The sequence below is a fragment of the Salvelinus alpinus genome, chromosome 9 (genome assembly GCF_045679555.1).
Source record: "Salvelinus alpinus chromosome 9, SLU_Salpinus.1, whole genome shotgun sequence".
Taxonomy (NCBI): Eukaryota; Metazoa; Chordata; class Actinopteri; order Salmoniformes; family Salmonidae; genus Salvelinus; species Salvelinus alpinus.
In genome coordinates, this window is record NC_092094.1 from 32,053,398 (window position 1) to 32,074,577 (window position 21,180).

At 44.7% G+C, this 21,180-nt stretch overlaps 1 protein-coding gene across 2 annotated transcripts in view; it reads right to left on the reverse strand.

Moving 5' to 3' along the window:
• The window catches only part of LOC139584655 (semaphorin-3E-like), a 55,887-nt gene extending 36,726 nt beyond the window's left edge, over positions 1-19,161 (reverse strand). For both annotated transcript variants that reach the window (XM_071416753.1, XM_071416755.1), the window contains exon 1: positions 18,953-19,161. In XM_071416753.1, the coding sequence (XP_071272854.1) occupies positions 18,953-19,055 (103 nt within the window). In that variant the 5' untranslated portion in view covers positions 19,056-19,161. The remainder of the gene's footprint in view (positions 1-18,952) is intronic.
• Positions 19,162-21,180: the final 2,019 nt, after the last annotated feature.

Sequence of the window (21,180 nt, forward strand, 5' to 3'; positions counted from 1 at the left end):
AAAATGTAAGCATTTTAGAAACCTGTTATTTACTGCATATTCTGTGAAAACAACATGAATTGTGTTAACGGTATGGTCCACAACAGACGGATGTTGTGCTAATTGTATTTAGAGTTTTGAAAATGTGAAAACAGATTGGACAAAAGGATGTTAGCAATTGTAAAAAAAAACGGTAAATTATTCGTTTTTTTAAATATTGATGTCACAAATGTATGATTTGTACATTTCATTATGAAAAATATAGTTATGTGTTACATTAGATTGTGTAAAACGTTCTGTAACAGTGCTACTTATTTCTCTGCTAGTGAGGCAGATATATAGCATTCTGCAAAAACATCAAGTGATAGATTACAAATACATATCTGTCATTGAATAACCCCATGCCATGATTAGATAGTGAAAAAACACACCAATCTCTTGGACCAAAATGGATATACAGTGTATAGTGTTTTGGAATGAAACTTGATGATTTGATAATGCTGAGATATGCTTAGTAACAGGTAGAGCTAATACAAGTCAAACAGTGTATAATTATCTAAAACAGCTAATTATGTTCCGTCTCTATAGACAGAGGGGATTTCCACTCCTCTCCTCCCTGTCATCTTTTGCAGCTGCTGTGTGTGTGTGACTCTCTTCATCTAAGGTGTTGAACGAGGGAGTGTGTGTTCACTAAAACAAAAGCGAGAGAGAGAGACACACAGGTCTTACAGTGCTCCCACTTCAAATGGAAAATGGAGAGAGATAAAGAGGAGAGACTCCCTCAAGTCTAATCCTTTCGTCTCCCGCATGGGGAGTGCTGAGAGATGGCAGGAGAGATTTAGAGAAATAAAATAATAATACAAATATTTAAATCCCTCCATGGAAATGCTATAACTTTTCAGCTACTATGGGAGAGAGTGGAGTGTGTCAGACTGGGAGGAAACAAGGCTTCCTTTACTTTACTCAACTGTGGCGAGGCGAGGGAAACACTGATGTGTAGTTATAGAGGAATACAGAGGAGTCAATAAAACATGAACCTTGGCAAACCTTGGGAAAGGAAAAGACAATAATTAAATTTGTTGGAAGAAGTTGATGTCTTGCCACTGGCAAGTTGTTAGTTCTAACCACAGGTTCAATGTTAAAGTGTGTGTACTGATGACAGGCATTCCCATTTGTCTGCAGAGAGACACAGTCTACTGAATAATGAAGTAGTGCAGGATCAAAAACAAAGAGAGATGGGAAAAGGTTTGCATTATAAAGGAAAATAATGAGTGTTTCTTGTATTTCTACAGGGGGGGCGTGAGACTCCGTAGTCCCCAGAGGGAAGTGGGTGCCTGCACGTTGTGTGGCCATGTGTTCCAAGACCACCACGCATGGGGGAATGATGTCACAGAGTAAAATGAGAGCCACATGGAGTAGGACAGGACAGAAGAAAGGGGGGAGAGAAGAGAGTAGCAGAGGAGCTTGGGGTGATGAGCTGGGGGAGGAGAGAGGAGGTTTGATGAGCTGGGGGAGAAGAGATTAGGGGTGATGAGCTTGGGGAGGAGAGAGGAGCTAGGGGCGATGAGTTGGGGGAGGAGAGAGGAGGGGTGATGAGCTGGGGGAGAAGAGAAGAGGGGTGATGAGCTGGTGGAGGAGAGAGAAGGGATGATGAGCTGGGGGAGAAGAGAGGAGGGGTGATGAGTTGGGGGAGAAGAAAGGAGCTAGGGGTGATGAGCTGGGGGAGAAGAGAGGAGCTAGGGGTGATGAGCTGGGGTGAGGAGAGAGGAGGGGTGATGAGCTGGGGGAGGAGAGAGGAGCTAGGGGTGATGAGCTGGGGGAGAAGAGAGGAGCTAGGGGTGATGAGCTGGGGCGAGGAGAGAGGAGCTAGGGGTGATGAGCTGGGGGAGGAGAGAGGAGCTAGGGGTGATGAGCTGGGGGAGGAGAGAGGAGCTAGGGGTGATGAGCTGGGGAGAAGAGAGGAGCTAGGGGTGATGAGCTGGGGCGAGGAGAGAGGAGCTAGGGGTGATGAGCTGGGGGAGGAGAGAGGAGCGATGGGAAGAGGACATGAGGGTAACATAGGGGAAGAGAAGTGGACTAAGAGGTGGAGATAAAGTAAAGGAAGAGTTGGGAAAGCAGGAAGAAGGAGACCTGTGATCTTTGAATGATACCATATCTACATCTGGAGAGCAGGAGAACCAAATTGCCTGACATAATACTTCCTGTAAAGATCAACAACACAACAAACACACTGTCATGTGGTTCATCCAACTCTGTTTTAAGTTTGACGTGACTAGATTGTGCATTGTTTTGTGGGGTGTAAATCCTTGTAGCCCAAAAGAGAGACAGACATCAGAGGGCAAATATCTCTGAGCACTGCTCATGTCAGACACACACAAACGGAGTCTCTCAGAGAGTATAAAGAGATTCTATTATGATGGAGTTTGATTAAAGCCCAGCTAGCAGAGTAGACTTCCCAGCAACAGTCGTCTCTAGAACCCTAAACCCATCTGCTCCATGGTGTGTCTGTGGGGATAGTAAAGGCTGAGGTTCATTCAAAGGGAGGAAGTGGTGGTTGTGCTAGATATAGGCAAACAGACTGCATTGTGCTGCCTGATTAAATAGGCATTACCTCACATCACCGCTGCCTCATCCCTAACCCCCTCACTCAATATCCTAACCCGGGATACCTCACCCCACTACCATTTCACCCACTGCATCCCCTCATTCACCTCTCTCTCTGACTCTCTGACTCTCTGACTCTCTGACTCTCTGACTCTCTGACTCTCTCTCTCTCTCTCTCTCTGACTCTCTCTCTCTCTCTCTCTCAATTCAATTCAATTCAATTCAATTCAAGGGGCTTTATTGGCATGGGAAACATGTGTTAACATTGCCAAAGCAAGTGAGGTAGGTAATATACAAAAGTCAAATAAACAATAAACAGTAAACATTACACATACAGAAGTTTCAAAACAATAAAGACATTACAAATGTCATATTATATATATGCAGTGTTGTAACAATGTACAAATGGTTAAAGCACACAAGTTAAAATAAATAAACATAAATATGGGTTGTATTTACAGTGGTGTTTGTTCTTCACTGGTTGCCCTTTTCTTGTGGCAACAGGTCACAAATCTTGCTGCTGTGATGGCACACTGTGGAATTTCACCCAGTAGATATGGGAGTTTATCAAAATTGGATTTGTTTTCGAATTCTTTGTGGATCTGTGTAATCTGAGGGAAATATGTCTCTCTAATATGGTCATACATTGGGCAGGAGGTTAGGAAGTGCAGCTCAGTTTCCACCTCATTTTGTGGGCAGTGTGCACATAGCCTGTCTTCTCTTGAGAGCCATGTCTGCCTACGGCGGCCTTTCTCAATAGCAAGGCTATGCTCACTGAGTCTGTACATAGTCAAAGCTTTCCTTAAGTTTGGGTCAGTCACAGTGGTCAGGTATTCTGCCACTGTGTACTCTCTGTTTAGGGCCAAATAGCATTCTAGTTTGCTCAGTTTTTTTGTTAATTCTTTCCAATGTGTCAAGTAATTATCTTTTTGTTTTCTCATGATTTGGTTGGGTCTAATTGTGCTGTTGTCCTGGGGCTCTGTGGGGTGTGTTTGTGTTTGTGAACAGAGCCCTAGGACCAGCTTGCTTAGGGGACTCTTCTCCAGCTTCATCTCTCTGTAGGTGATGGCTTTGTTATGGAAGGTTTGGGAATCGCTTCCTTTTAGGTGGTTGTAGAATTTAACGGCTCTTTTCTGGATTTTGATAATTAGTGGGTATCGGCCTAATTCTGCTCTGCATGCATTATTTGGTGTTCTACGTTGTACACGGAGGATATTTTTGCAGAATTCTGCATGCAGAGTCTCAATTTGGTGTTTGTCCCATTTTGTGAAATCTTGGTTGGTGAGCGGACCCCAGACCTCACAACCATAAAGGGCAATGGGCTCTATGACTGATTCAAGTATTTTTAGCCAGATCCTAATTGGTATGTTGAAATTTATGTTCCTTTTGATGGCATAGAAGGCCCTTCTTGCCTTGTCTCTCAGATCGTTCACAGCTTTGTGGAAGTTACCTGTGGTAACGACATCCGATCCTCGACGACATCCGATCCTCGTTTGCTAAGTCAAACGACACCGCTGGTTCTGCTCACACTGCCCTACCCTGTGCTCTGACCTCTTTCTCCCCTCTCTCTCCAGATGAAATCTCGCGTCTTGTGACGGCCGGCCGCCCAACAACCTGCCCGCTTGATCCTATCCCCTCCTCTCTTCTCCAGACCATTTCCGGAGACCTTCTCCCTTACCTCACCTCGCTCATCAACTCATCCCTGACCGCTGGCTACGTCCCTTCCGTCTTCAAGAGAGCGAGAGTTGCACCCCTTCTGAAAAAACCTACACTCGATCCCTCCGATGTCAACAACTACAGACCAGTATCCCTTCTTTCTTTTCTCTCCAAAACTCTTGAACGTGCCGTCCTTGGCCAGCTCTCCCGCTATCTCTCTCAGAATGACCTTCTTGATCCAAATCAGTCAGGTTTCAAGACTAGTCATTCAACTGAGACTGCTCTTCTCTGTATCACGGAGGCGCTCCGCACTGCTAAAGCTAACTCTCTCTCCTCTGCTCTCATCCTTCTAGACCTATCGGCTGCCTTCGATACTGTGAACCATCAGATCCTCCTCTCCACCCTCTCCGAGTTGGGCATCTCCGGCGCGGCCCACGCTTGGATTGCGTCCTACCTGACAGGTCGCTCCTACCAGGTGGCGTGGCGAGAATCTGTCTCCTCACCACGTGCTCTCACCACTGGTGTCCCCCAGGGCTCTGTTCTAGGCCCTCTCCTATTCTCGCTATACACCAAGTCACTTGGCTCTGTCATAACCTCACATGGTCTCTCCTATCATTGCTATGCAGACGACACACAATTAATCTTCTCCTTTCCCCCTTCTGATGACCAGGTGGCGAATCGCATCTCTGCATGTCTGGCAGACATATCAGTGTGGATGACGGATCACCACCTCAAGCTGAACCTCGGCAAGACGGAGCTGCTCTTCCTCCCGGGGAAGGACTGCCCGTTCCATGATCTCGCCATCACGGTTGACAACTCCATTGTGTCCTCCTCCCAGAGCGCTAAGAACCTTGGCGTGATCCTGGACAACACCCTGTCGTTCTCAACTAACATCAAGGCGGTGGCCCGTTCCTGTAGGTTCATGCTCTACAACATCCGCAGAGTACGACCCTGCCTCACACAGGAAGCGGCGCAGGTCCTAATCCAGGCACTTGTCATCTCCCGTCTGGATTACTGCAACTCGCTGTTGGCTGGGCTCCCTGCCTGTGCCATTAAACCCCTACAACTCATCCAGAACGCCGCAGCCCGTCTGGTGTTCAACCTTCCCAAGTTCTCTCACGTCACCCCGCTCCTCCGCTCTCTCCACTGGCTTCCAGTTGAAGCTCGCATCCGCTACAAGACCATGGTGCTTGCCTACGGAGCTGTGAGGGGAACGGCACCTCAGTACCTCCAGGCTCTGATCAGGCCCTACACCCAAACAAGGGCACTGCGTTCATCCACCTCTGGCCTGCTCGCCTCCCTACCACTGAGGAAGTACAGTTCCCGCTCAGCCCAGTCAAAACTGTTCGCTGCTCTGGCCCCCCAATGGTGGAACAAACTCCCTCACGACGCCAGGACAGCGGAGTCAATCACCACCTTCCGGAGACACCTGAAACCCCACCTCTTTAAGAAATACCTAGGATAGGATAAAGTAATCCTTCTCACCCCCCCCCCCCCCCCCTTAAAAGATTTAGATGCACTATTGTAAAGTGGCTGTTCCACTGGATGTCATAAGGTGAATGCACCAATTTGTAAGTCGCTCTGGATAAGAGCGTCTGCTAAATGACTTAAATGTAAATGTAAATGTGCTGATGTTTAGGCCGAGGTATGTATAGTTTTTTTGTGTGCTCTAGGGCAACGGTGTCTAGATGGAATTTGTGGTCCTGGTGACTGGACCTTTTTTGGAACACCATTATTTTGGTCTTACTGAGATTTACTGTCAGGGCCCAGGTCTGACAGAATCTGTGCAGAAGATCTAGGTGCTGCTGTAGGCCCTCCTTGGTTGGTGACAGAAGCACCAGATCATCAGCAAACAGTAGACATTTGACTTCGGATTCTAGTAGGGTGAGACCGGGTGCTGCAGACTGTTCTAGTGCCCGCGCCAATTCGTTGATATATATGTTGAAGAGGGTGGGGCTTAAGCTGCATCCCTGTCTCACCCCACGACCCTGTGTGAAGAAATGTGTGTGTTTTTTGCCAATTTTAACCGCACACTTGTTGTTTGTGTACATGGATTTTATAATGTCGTATGTTTTACCCCCAACACCACTTTCCATCAATTTGTATAGCAGACCCTCATGCCAAATTGAGTCGAAGGCTTTTTTGAAATCAACAAAGCATGAGAAGACTTTGCCTTTGTTTTGGTTTGTTTGGTTGTCAATTAGGGTGTGTAGGGTGAATACATGGTCTCTCTCTCTCTCTGACTCTCTCTCTGACTCTCTCTCTCTCTCTCTCTCTCTCTCTCTCTCTCTCTCTCTCTCTCTCTCTCTCTCTCTCTCTCTCTCTCTCTCTCTCTCTCTCTCTCTCTCTCTCTCAATTAAATTCGCTTTATTGGCATGATGTAACAATGTACGTATTGCCAAAGCTTATTTTGGATATTTACAATATAAAAACACATAAACATTTTTTAAAAATGAGAATCAAAATTGTCAACGGGACAACAGTAACAACAATAACCAAGGGTCAAAATAACCATACATTCAACAATAACAATAAGCATACAGTAGAGTACATGTGCAGGTTGATTGGTCTGTCAGACACTGTCCCTCAACTTAGGGCAGGCAGCAATGTAGTGCGCTGACAACCCACAGCTCTCTGCGTCGTCCCCCAACAGGACGGGTAGCCTATCCTCATCAGAGAGGTCTTTGAAACCTTGAATAAGGATTTCAAATTTGGGTAAATGACACTCTCTAATTGTTTTATATTTTTGACATTTTGTCAGGAAATGCAGCTCCGTCTCAGGTTCTGCTGTTGTGCAGTGGTTGCACAGCCTTTCCTCTACAGGGAGCCAGGTTTTCTTGTGTCTACCCTTCTCAATGGCAAGGCTGTGCTCACTGAGCCTGTACTTTGTCAAGGTTTTTCTAAGGTTTTGATCAGTAACCATGGTCAAATATTTAGCCACGGTGTACTGTCGATTTAGGGCCAGATAGCACTGCATTTTGCTTTGTGTTTGTGCTTGTGTTTCCCAATAAGCAATGTAGTTTTGTTTTGACTGTGCTGTAATTTGGTTTATTCTGATTGATTGGATGTTCTGGTCCTGAGGCTTCAGTGTGTTAGTAGAACAGGTTTGTGAACTCAGCCCCAGGACCAGCTGGATGAGGGGACTCTTTTCTTTGCTCAGCTCTTGGCATTGCAGGGCTTGGTAGTGATATGAGAGGGGGTCACTGTATTTTAGATGTTTCCTAAACTTAATTGCTCTTTTTTGAGTTTTTATTATTAGTGGATATTGGCCTAATTCTGCCCTGCGTGCATTGTTTGTAGTTTTCCTCTGGACATGTAAGAGAATCTTACAGAACTCTGCATGCAGGGTTTCAATGGGGTGTTTGTCCCATTTGATGAAATCTTGTTTTGCAAGTGGATCCCACAACTCGCTGCCATAAAGTGCAATTGGTTCAATGACATATTCAATTAGTTTTAGCCAAATTTTAATAGGTATTTCAATTTGAATTTGCTTTTTAATGGCGTAGAATGCCCTGCGTGCTTTCTCTCTCAGTTCATTCACTGCCTCATTAAGGTGTCCAGTTGAGCTTATTTTTAAACCTAAGTAATTGTAGTGTGTACATTACTCTATATATTTTGTACCAATTGAGAACTTTGGTCTAATTCCCTGAGATCTGGATCTTCTCTGGAAAATCATTATTTTTGTCTTTTTGGGGTTTACTGCCAGGGCCCAGGTCTAGCAGTACTGCTCTAGCTCTCTCTCTCTCTCTCGCTCTCTCTCTCTCTCTCTTTCTGTCTGTCTCTCTCTCTCCCTCTCTCTCAACCCTCCTTCTCTCCCCCTGGTGTTTGAGCAGAAATGTCTCACAAGCTGTTTAACCCTCTGGACACTACAGACCTACAGAGAACAAACACGACAGAAAGAGAGAGAGAGAGAGAGAGAGAGACTGAAACAGAGAAAGAGATTCCTATTCGATCCTATAAATACCCTCCCCTGAGGTGAACATGCACTTCTCCCTCTCACATCCTATCCAGGTACTTATACAGTACTTAATATAAAGACTATATTTAATGAGACAAATCTCCCTCATTTAAAAGATACAGGACTTCATCTAACAAACACAGGGCTTCATGCAACACTGGTATTCCCCAACTCATTCCTCATCACAATCCCACCTCCAGCTAAGCCATTTCAGACGTTTAAACACATACAGCAGCTCTCTTCTGTTCTAGTCTAGGAAGGAAGGTTTTATATTACCACTCAGAGGGGGGCTCCTTACTGGTAATTACTACCTGAGTACTGCACAGTAGGATATCAACGATTGAACAGAGGAACAAGGACTAGACATTGGAGTGAAACAGAGCCATGGAGGATCAGGAATGATCAGAATGCAAATAGTGTAAAAATCTAAAATGTGCAAACTCTAAACATCCCAGGGGTGAAATAGGTATCAGAGTTGAAGCACAATATGTTCAGCATATTTTAAATCACCTCAGATTGCCATCTACAGTAGGGGGATACCAGCTGTCTTAAATGTGTGCTTTTACTGCATGGAATTATGTAAAAAGTATGTAAGGTACTGTATGTGTAGTTTATAGTAGTGTGTTGGTGAAGTATGGCCCATGAGAGCTTTTAGGCGCTCACTTTTTGACTTGTCTGAGAGGAAAATGTTCTGCTACAACATGGCAGCGAAAGGAGTTTATTTATCCAAGTGAACATGTTTGACATTATCCCTGTCCAAACACTCTGACATCACCTGAACACTTGATTCACCACGCACAGAAAATCAGAGGTTTTAGAAATAATATTTACCAATGTTACAAAATTATTATGCTTTCTAAATAAATATTCATTTGGCAGAGGTACTGTTTGAATTATGCTAAAGTTCAATTTTCAGTAATTGCTGTGGTTTTCAACAGGAATATGTTTATTAAAATTGGCCGTTAGTGTGGGGTATAATAATGTTTTCCATGTGATCAGAAGCAGCAGAGACCTACCTCTCACTTTCAGCTTCAGTAACAACTTTTGCTCAGAGTTTAATGTGATTCTTAAACCCATAATGGTCTCTTTAAACACATTCAACGAGGAGAGCCTCTGTACAGGTAGCTATTATCTGGGTGTGGTGACACAGTTAGGCTTGAACTCAGATTGGAATGTATGAATCAGAGGACCCCATCTGCAATGCCTAGAGAACATGCCAATACTGGAGAGCTAATAACCTGTGTTTGAAGGAGGCCTGTACTCTGTCCCTAGTTACTCTGTCCCTAGTTACTCTGTCCCTAGTTACTCTGTCCCTAGTTACTCTGTCCCCAGTTACTCTGTCCCTAGTTACTCTGTCCCTAGTTACTCTGTCCCCAGTTACTCTGTCCCTAGTTATAGCAAGTCAATTAGTCCAATGCCTGGCTCTCTGTGGTATTTCTTTAGCTAATAACTGGATTGAGACTCTGAAAAAACTGTCTGTGTTGGAATCCTAGTGAAGGTCCAGCTTCCAGCCAAGTGTGAGGACAGAGATAGATGGAGATGGTAGAAGAGAGATAAATCATGTGTTGGCCCCCGTCTCTCCCTCCAACCCATCACTTCATTTGTCCCGCTGCCTCCACCACACCATACTCTGACACATGCCAGCAGTAAAAACCTCTCATTAAACATACAGCATAATAGAACACTTGTTTACCATGAAGAGTTCACTACAGAGCCACAATACGCAGATGAGCAGAACCAGAATCACCTTTACTCACCAAATACATTTGCATGTACAGGAATTTGACTTTGTGAAATGGTGTTTCCACAATTAACAGAATATACAGACAGACAATAAAAAGGATACAGACAACATATGAAGCAAGACCGCATATCATTTCAACTAATGTAATGTATTCTACAGCTCTGTTATTGTTTTTCATTGTGTTTTTAATAAGGAGTTCTGTTCTATTCATTGTAATACTATGGCCAGACCAATCCCTCTGGAAGCCATCTTTAGACAATCAGACAGATGTGACAATTGACCACTAGGATTTAAGAGTTTTGATTGGCTGAAAGCCCTGCCCAATGAGAGTGTATTAGGCTCTCATAAAGTGTGTTTAAGGTCTTTGGAGGAGCTGCATGCAGAGCAGCTGCATGTCTGTTCTGCTTTGGAAACTGGAGACAATCTGTGATTGCAACTCGATACAAAAGCAGATTTTCAAAACTAATTGATAGGAATGAGAGTAAATCGAGATTATAGTTGATGGAAAAGATCAACAGTGTTGGAAAAGAATTGCGCTTACACGTGGTGAAATGTTCAGGGAAGAGAGGCAGGAAAGGAAAAAGGGAGATGAGTGGAATGAAAGAGTGGAGAAAGAGATAGTGATAATATAAACAAAGAAGACAAGATGGAATCTCAATGTCAGAGCTCTGAGATGGAAGCTCTGATAACATTCCCAAAATTATTCTGACTTTTAAACTCAGTCCTGGAGGATGTCCATCTGAGACCATATTTCCACGGATCTAAAGTGTAGACTTGATTGATCTCTACAATACTGTAACACCTTTAAGCCAGACAGAAACTGGGTCACACATCTCTGATGACTACATCCATGATTTCAAACAAACTCCTCCACATCCAGAGAAATCCAAACAGATAGATTGTGATAGTTAATATTGTGATAGTTTAGTTCCTCAGGACTAATAACAGAGACTTTAACCACATTCCTCTCTTTTCCAGATCCGCCTTCAAGGCCTGCACATGGTAAAGTATTCACATTATTCTCTGTGTGTGTGTGTGTCTCAGTGTGTCGGTAGGTGGGTGTAAATCAAAGCTGGCAGAGACCATGAGACACATATTATTAAAGCTTAGATGTTTTTCATTCCATAATGATAGGATCCACCAGCAGCCTTCTACAGGATGCTCTACGAGCCAGAACACGCTACAGGAGAGAAGGGGAGAAGGGGGGACACCCTAGATCCACTACAATTCTCATATCGCCCCAGCAGCTCCATCGCCATTGCACTGCACACTGCCCTATCCCACCTGGACAGGAAAAATACCTATGCAAGAATGCTGTTCATCTCAGCTTTCAAAACCATAGTGCCCTCCAAGCTCATCCCTAAGCTCAGGGCCCTGGGTCTGAACCCTTCCCTGTGCAACTGGGTCCTGGACTTCCTGACAGGCCGACCCCAAGTGGTGAAGGTAGGCAACAACACCTCCACCACTCTGATCCACAACACGGGGACACCACAGGGGTGCATGCTCAGCCCCCTCCTGTACTCAGTGTTCACCCATGACTGTGTTGCCTGATTAGCAACAACAATGAGACGGCCTACAGGGAGGAGGTGAGAGTCCTGGCAGAGTGTTGCCAGGAAAATAATCTCTCCCTCACCATCAACAAAATGAAGGATCTGATCGTGGACTACAGGAGACAGCAGAGAGAGCACGGCCCATCCACATCAACAGGAATGGAGAGGGTCAAAAGCTTCAGGTTCCTCGGCATGCACATCACTGACAACCTGAAATGGTCCCTTTACACAGACAGTGTCATGAAGAAGGCGCAACAGCACAATTTGGCTTGGCCCCTAAGACCTTCACAAACTCCTACAGATGCACGATTGAGAGCATCCTGTCGGGCTGTATCACCACCTGGTAAGACAATTGCACTGTCCGCAACCGCAGGGCTCGCTCCACGTCCGTTATTAAATGTTTTACTCCCCGTACCTGCATCGTCTCTCCAGTGTCATGGTATGTGACAGGTTTACTGTGGATATAGATACTTTTGTACCTGTTTCCTCCAGCATCTTCACAAGGTCCTTTGCTGTTGTTCTGGGATTGATTTGCACTTTTCGCACCAAAGTACGTTCATGTCTAGGAGACAGAACAAATGGTCCCATGGTGTTTATACTTGCGTACTTTTGTTTGTACAGATGAACGTGGTACCTTCAGGTGTTTGGAAATTGCTCCCAAGGATGAACCAGACTTGTGGAGGTCTACAATTGTTTGAGGTCTTGGCTGATTTCTTTTGATTTTCCCATGATGTCAAGCAAAGAGGCACTGAGTTTGAAGGTAGGCCTTGAAATACATCCACAGGTACACCTCCAATTGACTTAAATTATTTCAATTAGCCTATCAGAAGCTTCTAAAGCCATGATATAATTTTCTGGAATTTTCCAAGCTGTGTAAAGAAACAGTCAACTTAGTGTATGTAAACTTCTGACCCACTGGAATTGTGATACAGTGAAATAATCTGTCTGTAAACAATTATTGGAAAAATGACTTGTCTCATGCACAAAGTAGATGTCCTAACCGACTTGCCAAAACTATAGTTTGTGTTTGCGTCCTACCTGACAGGTCGCTCCTACCAGGTGGCGTGGCGAGAATCTGTCTCCGCACCACGTGCTCTCACCACTGGTGTCCCCCAGGGCTCTGTTCTAGGCCCTCTCCTATTCTCGCTATACACCAAGTCACTTGGCTCTGTCATATCCTCACATGGTCTCTCCTATCATTGCTATGCAGACGACACACAATTAATCTTCTCCTTTCCTCCTTCTGATAACCAGGTGGCGAATCGCATCTCTGCATGTCTGGCAGACATATCAGTGTGGATGACGGATCACCACCTCAAGCTGAACCTCGGCAAGATGGAGCTGCTCTTCCTCCCGGGGAAGGACTGCCCGTTCCATGATCTCGCCATCACGGTTGACAACTCCATTGTGTCCTCCTCCCAGAGTGCTAAGAACCTTGGCGTGATCCTGGACAACACGCTGTCGTTCTCAACTAACATCAAGGCGGTGACCCGTTCCTGTAGGTTCATGCTCTACAACATTCGCAGAGTACGACCCTGCCTCACACAGGAAGCGGCGCAGGTCCTAATCCAGGCACTTGTCATCTCCCGTCTGGACTACTGCAACTCGCTGTTGGCTGGGCTCCCTGCCTGTGCCATTAAACCCCTACAACTCATCCAGAACGCCGCAGCCCGTCTGGTGTTCAACCTTCCCAAGTTCTCTCACGTCACCCCGCTCCTCCGCTCTCTCCACTGGCTTCCAGTTGAAGCTCGCATCCGCTACAAGACCATGGTGCTTGCCTACGGAGCTGTGAGGGGAACGGCACCTCCGTACCTTCAGGCTCTGATCAGGCCATACACCCAAACAAGGGCACTGCGTTCATCCACCTCTGGCCTGCTCGCCTCCCTACCTCTGAGGAAGTACAGCTCCCGCTCAGCCCAGTCAAAACTGTTCGCTGCTCTGGCACCCCAATGGTGGAACAAACTCCCCCACGACGCCAGGTCAGCGGAGTCAATCACCACCTTCCGGAAACACCTGAAACACCACCTCTTTAAGGAATACCTAGGATAGGATAAAGTAATCCTTCTAACCCCCCCCCCCCCTTAAAAGAGTTAGATGCACTATTGTAAAGTGGTTGTTCCACTGGATATCATAAGGTGAATGCACCAACTTGTAAGTCGCTCTGGATAAGAGCGTCTGCTAAATGACTTAAATGTAAATGTAAATGTGTCAGGCGTGTGCGTACTTGAGGTGAAGTCATGTGCAGGAGAGCAGAGAATTGTGAACAGGCGCACACTTTATTACGGCAGGAGAGATATACAGACGGACGCAGCTGCGTCAAAAACCTCCTCCAGCCAACAAGGCAAAGTGTATAGCGCGCACAATCGTCACACAACATAAATGTATAACAACACAAATAAGCTTTGTGAAAACACACGGAAAATAACAAACGCTTAGCCTAGTGCGTACAACACGTAATGTCACGTTCGTCGTAATGTGGAAGAGAGGAGGACCAAGGCGCAGCGTGAAGTGAATACATTCTTCTATTTATTTTAGAAGAAACACTAACCAAACTAATACAAAACAACAAAACGAACGTGACGCTATATAGAAAATAGTGCTGAACACAAAACACTACACATAGACAATCACCCACAAAACCCAACAGAAAACAGGCTACCTAAATATGGTTCTCAATCAGGGACAACGATTGACAGCTGCCTCTGATTGAGAACCAGAGGCAGCCTTTGATTGGGGATCATATTTAGGCAGCCTTTTCCCACCTGTTTGTTGTGGGATCTTGTTTTGTGTATAGTTGCTGGTTAGCACTGCATAGCTTCACGTTTGTTTCTTTCTTCTTTCTTGTTTTTTTGCCGGTTCACGTAAAATAAAGATGATGAACCCAAACCACGCTGCACCTTGGTCCGATTCTTACAACAATGTTCGTGACACATGTAGTGTGATTGGGGAATGCAAACCAGGTGTGAATGTAACAAGACAAAACAAATGGATAATAGAAAAATGTAGCGGTGATGGCTAGAAACCGAATGTAGCGGTGATGGCGACCGCCGAACGCCGCCCGAACAAGGAGACTTCGGCGGAAGTCGTGACAGTTTGTTAACAAGAAATTTGTGGAGTGGTTGAAAAACTAGTTTTAATGACTCCAACCTAAGGGTATGTAAACTTCCGACTTCAACTGTATATACTGTACTGTATTCTAGTCATTTGCTCATCCTATATAAATTATATATATTTTCTTTCTTCAGGACTCTGTTTTTTATTATAATTATAATTTTTATAATTACTGCACTGTTGGAAAAATAAGAAAAATAAGCATTTCTCTGCACCTGCGATAACATCTGCAGATCTGTGTACGTGACCAATAAACTTCTATTTGATTTTGAGTAAGAGAATGATGGGAGAGAGACAGCGATGGAGTGGAAAAGGGTGGACTGAGGGAGAGGAGACATACAGCAGACAGAATGAAAGTTTGTTTAAGATCGAGTTCAGTATAAGAGAGCTTGAAATGGAACTTTGGAACAAGTTCGTGGTGGATGGTGGTAGCCACAGGCCTGTTCCAGTGCCCCACCGTCTCTCCGCTCCTCTCCACTCCACTCCTCTCCTGTGGTGTGTCTTCCTCCATCTGTCTGCCTTTCTCTCTCTCTTTCTCTCTCTTGCTCTCACTCTAACTCTTTCTCTTTCTCTCTCTCTGTCCCTCTGTGTGTGTAAATCAGTCAGTGGAGCTTCTCTCCCCCAGGTTAGTAATGACTCAGGTGAAATATGAGTTTCAGTGTTATTACTGTAATTGATGTGACGTTTATGACTGAACACATCAGCACAACTCAACACTCAGCAAGGGATTCTGTCAATATACCAGCCTAACACACTTCACTAACCAAACAAACCATACTCTCTCCCTCCCTTATTTCTGTTTCTCCTCTCCATTTCTACCATTTCTCATCTCTCTCTGTCTTTCGTTCCCTGCGTCCCGGGCTCATCTCTCCCTTCGTTCCCTTCTTCTAGCATTCTCTTTCTTCTTCACTTTTTCAGTTATTCATCCCTTTCTAGCTCTCCTTTCCTCCTCTCTCCCCTCTCTTTCCCTCTCCCTCCTCCTTCTACAGATGTAGGATCTTAATTTGATCACTCTTTTGTTGCTGTGAATTTGCACAGCAGGAAATGTAAACTTGTAGTGTATTTGAGTTTTAAAAAGGCTTCTAAAGTTTGTAATTCCACTTTAAAATGTCAGACTTGATTTACCCTAATAAAAAATGTTTCAACCCCGACAAAAATGTCCAATAATTATAATCAACATAATAATTCACATTTCCTGTTCCTGCAGGATTATTTTCCTGCTGTAGCAAACTGGCTCAAATGAATATCCTACATCTGTATTTATTAAGGTAATTTACTGTGAGATGTTATCTAAACTAGCATGGTGAAAAGAGAGGGAAAATATTACAAACAGGCCCCAGCGAACCTTCATAGTGGGGTACCATGTGGATAAACCACGCTGTTCTACTCCCAGGACAAACTCACTGCTTTGCCCCTTGCACATATCCTATTTATTTACCAGGAAAATTCCACACATACTCTTAACTATGTCCGACACCTTTTTATGTGGAATTACAGTATGTGTGTTACTGTTGCTATAGTGATCAAAGACACAGTGGAGGTTGTGTTAACTACAGACTTAATTACAAAGACAGAGCCATCATACTCCCTAAGATATAGACTGCAAATAATCAGATGAGACCACACACACACACAAACGCACGCACAAACGCACGCACGCACGCACGCACGCACGCACGCACGCACGCACGCACGCACGCACGCACGCACGCACGCACGCACGCACGCACGCACACACACACACACACACACACACACACACACACACACACACACACACACACACACACACACACACACGCACACACACACATACCACCACCATACCCTTACCAGTGTGCCCCTCTCTCATCCTACCAACATGACAGCAGAATGCCACATTGTGGAATGTCAGCTACCGTGGCCAGAGGAAGAAAACAATCCTCTAGTCAACAACAAGAAGTGTGCCCTTTTTAAATATACAGTACCAGTCAAAAGTTTGGACACACCTACTCATTCAAGGGTTTTCTTTATTTTTACTATTTTCTACATTGTAGAATAATAGTGAAGACATCAAAACTATGAAATAACACATATGGAATCATGTAGCAACCAAAAAAGTGTTAGACAAATCAAAATACATTTTATAGGGCCTCCCGGGTGGCGCAGTGGTCTAGGGCACCAGAGTCTCTGGGTTCGCGCCCAGGCTCTGTCGCAGCCGACCGCGACCGGGAGGTCCGTGGGGCGACGCACAATTGGCCTAGCGTCGTCCGGGTTAGGGAGGGTTTGGCCGGTAGGGATATCCTTGTCTCATCGCGCTCCAGCGACTCCTGTGGCGGGCCGGGCGCAGTGCGCGCTAACCAAGGGTGCCAGGTGGACGGTGTTTCCACATTTCCACATTGGTGTTTCCACATTGGTGTTTCCACATTGGTGTTTCCACATTGGTGTTTCCACATTGGTGCGGCTGGCTTCCGGGTTGGAGGCAGTTAAAGTTGGTTGGGTTGTGCTTCGGAGGACGCATGGCTTTCGACCTTCGTCTCTCCCGAGCCCGTACGGGAGTTGTAGCGATGAGACAAGCTAGTAATTACTAGCGATTGGATACCACGAAAATTGGGGAGAAAAGGGGTTAAAAAAATAAAAATAAAAACATTTTATATTTGAAAGTCTTCAAAGCAGCCACCCTTTGCATTGATTAGTGCTTTGCACACTCTTGGTATTCTCTTAACCAGCTTCATGAGGTAGTCACCTGGAATGCATTTCAATTAACAGTTGTCTTCTTAAAAGTTCATTTGTGGAATTTCTGTCCTTCTTAATGCGTTTGAGCCAATCAGTTGTGTTGTGACAAGGAAGGGTTGATATACAGAAGATATCCCTATTTGGTAAAAGATCAAGTCCATATTATGGCAAGAACAGCTCAAAAAAGCAAAGAGAAACGACAGTCCATCATCACTTTAAGACATGAAGGTCAGTCAATACTGCACTTGAAGAACTTCGAAAGTTTCTTCAAGTGCAGTTGCAAAAACCATCAAGCGCTATGATGAAACTGGCTCACTTGAGTAACGCCACAGGAAAGGAAGACCCAGAGTTACCTCTGCTGCAGAAGATACGTTTATTAGAGTTACCAGTCTAAGAATTTGCAGCCCAAACAAATGCTTCACAGAGTTTAAGTAACAGACATGTCTCAACATCCACTATTCAGAGGAAACTACGTGAATCAGGCCTTATTGGTCGAAATTGCTGCAAAGAAACCACTAGTAAGGGACACAAATAATAAGAAGAGACTTGCTTGGTCCAAGAAACATGAGCAATGGACATTAGACCGGTGGAAATCTGTCCTTTAATCTGATGAGTCCAAATTTGAGATTTTTGGTTCCGTGTATTTGTGAGACGCAGAGTAGGTGAACGGATGATCTCTACTTGTGTGGTTCCCACCGTGAAGCATGGAGGAGGAGGTGTGATGGTGTGGGGGTGCTTTGCTGGTGATTTATTTAGATTTCAAGGCACACTTAACCAGCATGGCTACCACAACATTCTGCAGCGATACACCCTCCCATCCCATTTGCGCTTAGTGGGAGTATCATTTGTTTTTCAACAGGACAATGCCCCAACGCACCTCCAGGCTGTGTAAGGGCTATTTGACCAAGAAGAAGAGTGATGGAGTGCTGCATCAGATGACCTGGCCTCCACAATAACCCACCTCAACCCAATTGAGATGGTTTGGGATGAGTTGGACCGCAGAGTGAAGGAAAATAAGTGCTCAGCATAATTGGGAACTCCTTCAAGATTGTTAGAAAAGCATTCCAGGTGAAGCTGGTTGAGAGGATAACAATAGTGTGCAAAACTGTCATCAAGGCAACGGGTGGCTACTTTGAAGAATCTAAAATAAAAAAATAAAGAAAAACCCTTGAATGAGTAGGTGTGTCCAAACTTTTGACTGTTTCATGTTCTGTGGGGACCCCAGGAAGAATAGCTGCTGCTATTGCAACAGCTAATGGGGATCCTAATAAAATACCAAGAAAGTCACAAGGAGAAAACACACTTTACAATGTCATAGATGAGTTTAGTAATCTCAATTACTCATGAACAGTTTCTAACAGCAGAGCTGATACTGTGGCTAGCTATACACTTAGTGATGAATACGAGCAGTTTAGTAAAGCAATAACTTATTTCTCCAAGTTGTGAAGCAGTTGTGCAGAGGTGTCTATAAGTAAACATTCTATATTGTCACTGACACACCTGTCTTGACATAACGGGAACAAAAATGTTAGGACTAGTTAGGACTAGTTAGGACTATAGAGAACACTGTGCATGAATATGTCATTAACGATGACTCTTAGCCAGGACGCACATACTAACGTTCCTGATTCCTACCTTTATGGGAGAGTCGTATTCTGGGGTAGACGCTCTGGGCTGAGTGTGATGAGCTCAACAGGAAAACACTCAGAATCAGAGACACACTCTTCACACACTCCATCCTGACACACACACACCGAACAGGGAGTAAGCCAATCCAGTGTGAATCACCACTTAAGTTCAAGGGAAGAGTAGGAAACCTGGGAGAGTCCAGGCTCTATGACCAGAGTATGTTATAATGAATCAGATATCCAGTATCATCATCAATCTGTCCTCCATAGGAAAAGGCAGCAATCCAGTCTCTGACCACAGGTATCGCAGGTATCTCAGCCCTCCGAGAGGGAAGAATCCACGGTTTCCTTCTACTGATCTCCAAGTGGAGCTGTACTGTTCTGTCTCAGTCTGTAGGGACTACTGCAGTATTGTGTCCATCTTTATGAGAGGAGATCCTACAGGACTATGATTCAATGATTGAGAGGGAGTGAGGAACTTAGCTCCTAAATCCAATTGCTTCAGGCAAGAGAGAGTACTCCAGCTGTTACAGCCCGAGCTGCATGACCACTGCTGCTCTCTGTCCGTCTGTTCGACTGACTGTCGTTCTTGTGGCAGCCTGGCAGGGATGTTGTATCTTCTTTCTGTCTGAACAAATGAAGGAAAATAAATACTGCTGATAGTCCTTCCAAAGTGCTGCTGTGTGTTCTGTCATTCTGTCTAAGGCAGCATTGTGGTATCCTCAGCTTGTGTTCTTCCAGGATCCAACAGTCAGTGTCTGGCCACTAGCCCAGGAGAAGCAGGAGAGGCAGAGGGAGAGGGAGACTCTCTCTCTCTTTCTCTCTGTCTCTCTTGTGATGTTTCTCTTGTGCTCTCTCTCTCTCCCCCCTCTGATCAGGCAAGGAGGATCCAAACAACTGTGCTCACTAATGTGTACTGCTTCCACTCCTCAGAGCAGAGGATACATACCAGTGTGTGTGCCATTCATTAATTCATACATTTTCCTTCTCAAGGCTGATGTTTGACTCCTGCTAATGAGAAGAAACCTCTCTCTCTTCCTCTCTCTTTCCCCACTCTCTCTCTCTTTCACTCTCCTTCTCTCTTTCTCTCTCTCTTACTCTCTCAATTCAATTCAATTCAAGGGGCTTTATTGGCATGGGAAACATGTGTTAACATTGCCAAAGCAAGTGAGGTAGATAATATACAAAAGTCAAATAAACAATAAAAATGAACAGTAAACATTACACATAGAGAAGTTTCAAAACAATAAAGACATTACAAATGTCATATTATATATATGCAGTGTTGTAACAATGTACAAATGGTTAAAGCACACAAGTTAAAATAAATAAACATAAATATGGGTTGTATTTACAATGGTGTTTGTTCTTCACTGGTTGCCCTTTTCTTGTGGCAACAGGTCACAAATCTTGCTGCTGTGATGGCACACTGTGGAATTTCACCCAGTAGATATGGGAGTTTATCAAAATTGGATTTGTTTTCGAATTCTTTGTGGATCTGTGTAATCTGAGGGAAATATGTCTCTCTAATATGGTCATACATTGGGCAGGAGGTTAGGAAGTGCAGCTCAGTTTCCACCTCATTTTGTGGGCAGTGAGCACATAGCCTGTCTTCTCTTGAGAGCCATGTCTGCCTACGGCGGCCTTTCTCAATAGCAAGGCTATGCTCACTGAGTCTGTACATAGTCAAAGCTTTCCTTAAGTTTGGGTCAGTCACAGTGGTTAGGTATTCTGCCACTGTATACTCTCTGTTTAGGGCCAAATAGCATTCTAGTTTGCTCTGTTTTTTTGTTAATTCTTTCCAATGTGTCAAGTAATTATCTTTTTGTTTTCTCATGATTTGGTTGGGTCTAATTGTGCTGTTGTCCTGGGGCTCTGTGGGGTGTGTTTGTGTTTGTGAACAGAGCCCTAGGACCAGCTTGCTTAGGGGACTCTTCTCCGGGTTCATCTCTCTGTAGGTGATGGCTTTGTTATGGAAGGTTTGGGAATCGCTTCCTTTTAGGTGGTTGTAGAATTTAATGGCTCTTTTCTGGATTTTGATAATTAGTGGGTATCGGCCTAATTCTGCTCTGCATGCATTATTTGGTGTTCTACGTTGTACACGGAGGATATTTTTGCAGAATTCTGCATGCAGAGTCTCAATTTGGTGTTTGTCCCATTTGTGAAATCTTGGTTGGTGAGCGGACCCCAGACCTCACAACCATAAAGGGCAATGGGCTCTATGACTGATTCAAG